We start from the raw sequence: 5327 nt of genomic DNA, 5'->3' as shown, positions 1-5327 counted from the left end.
CCGTGCTCACGTCGTCCGCTCGGTTGGTACGCGCCTTGTGGTGGAATTCTTCTGCGGCCTAGACATAGGTTGTGATTCTCCCAGCTACTCGATTTCTTTCGCTTGCGTTCCCGCTGCTGAGGGTGGATGGCGGCATCACCTTCTGCCGGCAGGTATGCAGGATCTGCGCGCTGCTGCTACACGATTATCCAGCAAGCGAAGTTTTGAGCGCGTTGCTGATAGGACCCTATCGATAGAGTCAGACGTGCCCGTGTTTCGGTCGGCGCCACGTATCGTACGAGAATTCACCACAGCCTATCATGCCGTGTGCGTCAAGATGCACGCGTTGGCGGTCACTCCTGAGGTGTGGTTTACAAGGTCGAATGACCTCCAAAGGGGACTTGCGGGCCTTGCCGCTGCCTACCGGGCGGCTATAGCCCGAGAGACCGATCCCGATCGGCTGGGTGGCTGGACACGGATATCCTGCTTCGCGGCATGACAGGCTCAAGCTACCGAAAAGATTGCCCTGACCTGCACGCAGTGTCTAGCGGGCACGATAGTCGCGACCACGTTTCGTGGGTGCTTCGCACAGTGCCGACCGTTATCCTTGCGCCATCTGTGTCAGTAGCGATGTTTTGTCCCCAGCCTCCGTTTTCATCAGCGGGCACCCGGCGACTCTTCTGTACTACATATTACAGCAATCAACGAGAAGGGCTTCATCCTGTCGACGATTCTTGCATCTCTTTCCACAAGGACATCGAATTCTTGACGCTTACTGTACGTGGTCCAGTGCTGTACTGTTCGCCATCTAATCAAGTTGAAGTGCATCTAGCAACCATTGGATGAAGAGCGTCGGCTTAGCAGAATCCACAAGACAGATGGCCGTTTCACGCTTAATGGCCACAATGGCCATGGCCAGGTACTGAATCCAAAAAGGCTATTCGGCAAAACTAGACTCCCCTTGAGGCAACCAATGCTAATGGAAGCTCTTGGCTGCAAGATTCAGAAAATGGTGCGGTCATTCTTCTGTGGACTATCTCGGAAAATGCAGACTTTGTGCTCCTTCATGAAAGACCACAGTGACCTAGAAGGTAGACCCACGGTGAGGGCCTGCTTATGCTGCTTCTTTCCATGGTGCAGATTTTGGCTTCCGACTACCATTAAGATACCCGTAGGTGAATCGACAAACACCTACAGCAGCAACGTGCAAAAAGCATGGCTTGTTCAATCAGACTCTGTCAAGTCTTTGAGCGCACGGACTTGTCTTGACGGTATGGAGCAATCGGACCTCGCAAAAGGTACCGGGGATCAGAACTGAATACTCCAGAAATGGCTTGCGCCAGGAACGGATGAACACCGTGGCTTCCTCGTTGGGTCATGGCTTTCGTGTCCAAATCGGATACATACATAGTTTATTACGCCCCGGCTAAGCTATTCAGGGCTCGCATGATTATGTACATATTCTCCACCATCGTTAACATCCTTGCCTCCCAAATCGGATACATATCGGTTTCCTTCTCTGCGGGCATAAATTGATCCGCGCACAGATGTTTGTGGATCCGATTGCCAACAGAGCACACGACAATGCCCTGACGGTACCTGCTTGATGGCCCCCATAGCCGGAGTCAGGAATTGCATTTACACTGTGTCCATGGAATAGACCCATGTTGTCCACAAACAGCGATGGCAAGTGTAGTCTCTATAGTATTGATCATATGTTGCTTCCCCTTGGCAACACGCTCCATCTTTTTGGACTTGATCCACACAGGCTGGGCCCATAGTCGTTCTTACTGTGTACATGCGACCACGATCAGATGTGCGAGAATGAATGCTGTGAAAGCCGGTTATGGATGCTTTGGAGTAGCTCTTGATTACGCGTTGCCACTCGCACTGTCGTTCGCCATCCTGACCCATATTTTCGTTTGCAAACCAGTCGCTATAGCCATGACCAGAGGTTTGTGGAGACCCATCACAGCAGGTTTCGGCTTCTCGAACATTGAGAATGTTTGTGAGAGAGGAAGCGACATGTGCACAAAACTGTATCTCCGGTGATTGTACATCGCCTTCAAACCTCTAGGCCGTACAATTCTTCTCTTTCCTCAGTACAATACAGTACAGCTATGTGCAAAAAGCATGTCCTGTTGGATTAAACTCTCTTGATTGTCTGAGCGCACGGACGCCTTTAGACAGTGCGATTTCTGGTGGTCTCGCACATAGTACTGGCAAGGGATCCGAACCGATTACTCCAGAAATGGCTTACGCCAGGAACGGATGAAAACCGTGGCCTCGTCGTTGAGTCATGACTACCATATTTGACCAAGATGATATATACTGTATCGTTCGGACAGAGAGCCAATTCAGTATGAAAGACAGTTGGACGGTCAATACAGGAGTCCGCGAAAAGGCCTTCACCTTCTTCAACTCTCTGATCTCTTTCCGCACAGACACATAAGCCGTTTTTGATGCTTACACAGTGTATATTAAACCCTGGCTTACAGACATACACGCCAAACACAATACGCGTCATTCGACGACCGACCCGCACATATGGGCACGCTCTCCATCTCCAATAATAGAGGTTGGGTAATCCAGAACCGGCTTTCCAATCCACTTAGAATCCCTGCTGGTGATGACACCGAAGCCAATGTTTGCTCCAGACCATGGATGGAGCACCCCTGTCAACTTCAGGTTTTTCTGGGCTAAGTACTCCCGTACTAAGCCAGACTGTGTTGGTGCCAAGATATCAAACGTCCGTGCGGAAAGAGAGAAGTGTGTTGCATATGAGATGAATCCCTTTTCGCTGACCCCTGTAAGCACCGAATGCCTCTCTGGAGGTAAGCAGAAATGTACCTTATCGTCGGCCGCACTGTAAATCAATGCTCCACTATGTCTTCACTAAGCCGACGACTTGACGAGACTTATGTCGACGTATCGTAATTGCATTACCGTCTGAAATCCGCGCGAAGCTGCGGCTAGTTCTGGCTTACACTTGTACATCAAAGTTTTCTCAAGTGCCCCTGGCCCGTGCACCCAGACTGCAATGGTTGCAAGGAGGACATTGAAAGTGCACATAGCTGTAGCATTCATAACCTCAGTTCCGTTGTCGGCGCCGCGATCTCACGGTCGTCCGAGCTGATAAGATCCTTTTAAAGAGGACCAACTAAAAAAGGGTCCTTTCTCGGCCTGAAATCTGAATACTCATCTAGCGAGAAACTGTGATCTCAGTCGATGCCTTGAAACTCGGACCGGAGACGAACAGGAAGATTTTTGATATTTGTATGTTTGAAGAATCATTCGACGTTGTTGAGTTGATCGCTGTCGAGAAGCTCCGGAACGCGCTACGTGGCACTAGCACGATCCACCGCGTGGCGACTCTACGCACGTCCCGACGCGATGGATCGCGAGCCAGATTCGACGTCCATCACCGTTGCGAGGGAGGTTATGGCAGCGAGCGACGAGGATCTGCCATCACGAAGGGTGCGAAAACCATCTGCGAAAGTCCGACTGAACCAGACTCCCCAAGAGATAATCGACAATGCGACCGACGGAGCGACGGAGACTGCTGAGGGTAGCCGGCGGACGGCGACCACGCGAGCCGCAACCCTGGCCAAGGAACGCGCGAAACCTATAGAGGATGACGACAAGGGACTGCTCCTGACGATGGGCAAGCAGATCAAAGAGCTAAACGCAGCGATCAAGATCATGTTCGATGCGTGGAAGAAGTCGGAAGCATGGAACAAGAAAGTTGAGGCGGAGCTTCGCGTGGTCACTTCGGAGCTGCAAACAGTTAAGAGCGAGCTACAAGCCGTCAAAGGAGAGCTACAAGCGATGAAAGAACGCGTGGAGGACGAAAGCGCTAAGACGAACGAAAGCCTCGAAGCAATCGCGGCAGTGGCTGCGACGCGGAACAGCCCAAGCGCGTCCTACGCGGACGTCGCGCGAAGCGGCTTAGGCGGGCAAGGTCGCGACTCGCGGGTAGCTACGCCGGGCAACGCGACGCCGCCGAGCCGCAGCGACCCCTTATTCTGTACGATCGACACATCAAGAGTTGATGAAATGAGCGATAAGCCCAACGCAGGTCGGATCCGGGCTGCGGTGGAGAAGGAAATGCGCGCTATGGACGGACAGAGTAGCTGGCGCTGTCGGGCCATCACAGTGGACCCAAGGAATGCGGACAGGATTCGGATCATTTGTCGCGACGATGCTGAACATAGGCTTGTCAAGCAGATCGCGGAGAAGAGCTTCGGTCCCGGCACACGAGTTCTACAAGACGAACTCTACCCCGTGAAGATCGATAACGTGAAGAGAACCGAGGTGCTGGACGAGAAGGGTAATGTCAGGGCTGAAGCGGCAGAGGCACTTAGCCGAGAAAACGAAACCACCGTTGCCAAGATATCTTGGCTGAGCAAGAAAGGCATGCCCAAGGCATATGGGTCCATGGTCGTGTTCGTGACCAAGGCCAGTGATGCGCGTAGACTGATCTCCGAGGGCTTCTTCCACGTCGGAGGAGAGTCCGGCACGACGATGGCGTTTGAGCGGCGGCCACGTCCTCAACAGTGCTACAACTGCCAGCAGATCACCAGGCACAAGGCGTATCAGTGCGCAAACCCCCAGGTGTGTGGACGATGTGCCAAGGTCGGCCACCACCACAGTGAATGCAGTGAGACGATCGTGACATGCGTGCCTTGTGGCGAACCGCACGAGTCGTTCAGCAAGAACTGTCCGAAGCTGTATCCGCGCTCCCATGAGTAGGAAGGTCCAGATCCTTCAGCTCAACGTGAGGAAACAGGCTGAGGTCCACGAGAGTTTGATGAATGACGAAGCGCTGCGCAACTTCACGGCCATAGCGGTGCAGGAGCCATGGGCGCGGAGGATAGAAGGTAAGGCCATTACTGTTCCGATGGGACATAGCAGGTGGACGAGGATGGTACCGACGGAGTGGAGGGACGAAGGAAGATGGGGAATCAGGAGTTTGCTGTGGGTGAACAGAGAAGTAGAGGCGGAACAGGTGCCGATAGCGTCCTCGGATATTACTGCGGCCGTTGTCCGGCTTCCGGATCGAAGGCTGCTAGTGGCGTCGGTGTACGTGCCGGTGCAGAAGCCGGAGATGCTGCGGCAGGCGTGCGATCTGCTGAGACAAGCTATCACGAATGTCCGAGGAGGAACAGGTGAAAGGGTGGACGTGGCCCTAGTAGGAGATTTCAACTGCCACGACCACCTGTGGGGAGGCGACGATGTGTCGGAGGGCCGACAGGGCGAGGCGGACCCGATCATCGATCTGATGAGCGAGTACTCACTCCGCAGCCTCCTTCCGCGTGGCACGAAGACGTGGGAGAAGAACGATGCGG

At 53.4% G+C, this 5327-nt stretch overlaps 3 protein-coding genes across 3 annotated transcripts; 2 read left to right on the top strand and 1 right to left on the bottom strand.

Moving 5' to 3' along the window:
• Nucleotides 1-154: 154 nt before the first annotated feature.
• Nucleotides 155-478, top strand: CTAM01_17120 (uncharacterized protein; the record flags this gene model as incomplete). The annotated part of the gene is made up of 1 exon (XM_060533109.1): nucleotides 155-478. One exon carries the CDS (start codon nucleotides 155-157, stop codon nucleotides 476-478), a length of 324 nt encoding a protein of 107 aa, XP_060372315.1.
• Nucleotides 479-1617: 1139 nt separating this feature from the next.
• Nucleotides 1618-2037, bottom strand: CTAM01_17119 (uncharacterized protein; the record flags this gene model as incomplete). Its single annotated transcript, XM_060533108.1, has 1 exon — nucleotides 1618-2037. A coding segment is annotated over one exon (420 nt), but the record flags the coding sequence as incomplete, so codon positions are not given.
• A 1335-nt stretch (nucleotides 2038-3372) lies between these two features.
• Nucleotides 3373-4731, top strand: CTAM01_17118 (uncharacterized protein; the record flags this gene model as incomplete). The annotated part of the gene is made up of 1 exon (XM_060533107.1): nucleotides 3373-4731. The coding sequence occupies one exon, from the start codon at nucleotides 3373-3375 to the stop codon at nucleotides 4729-4731; it is 1359 nt and encodes a 452-aa protein (XP_060372313.1).
• Nucleotides 4732-5327: the final 596 nt, after the last annotated feature.

The sequence above is a fragment of the Colletotrichum tamarilloi genome, assembly GCF_030869305.1.
Source record: "Colletotrichum tamarilloi strain Tom-12 chromosome Unknown Scaffold_354.1, whole genome shotgun sequence".
Classification (NCBI taxonomy): Eukaryota; Fungi; Ascomycota; class Sordariomycetes; order Glomerellales; family Glomerellaceae; genus Colletotrichum; species Colletotrichum tamarilloi.
Note: the sequence above shows the minus strand (reverse complement) of the source record. Positions and strands in the feature narration are given on the sequence as shown.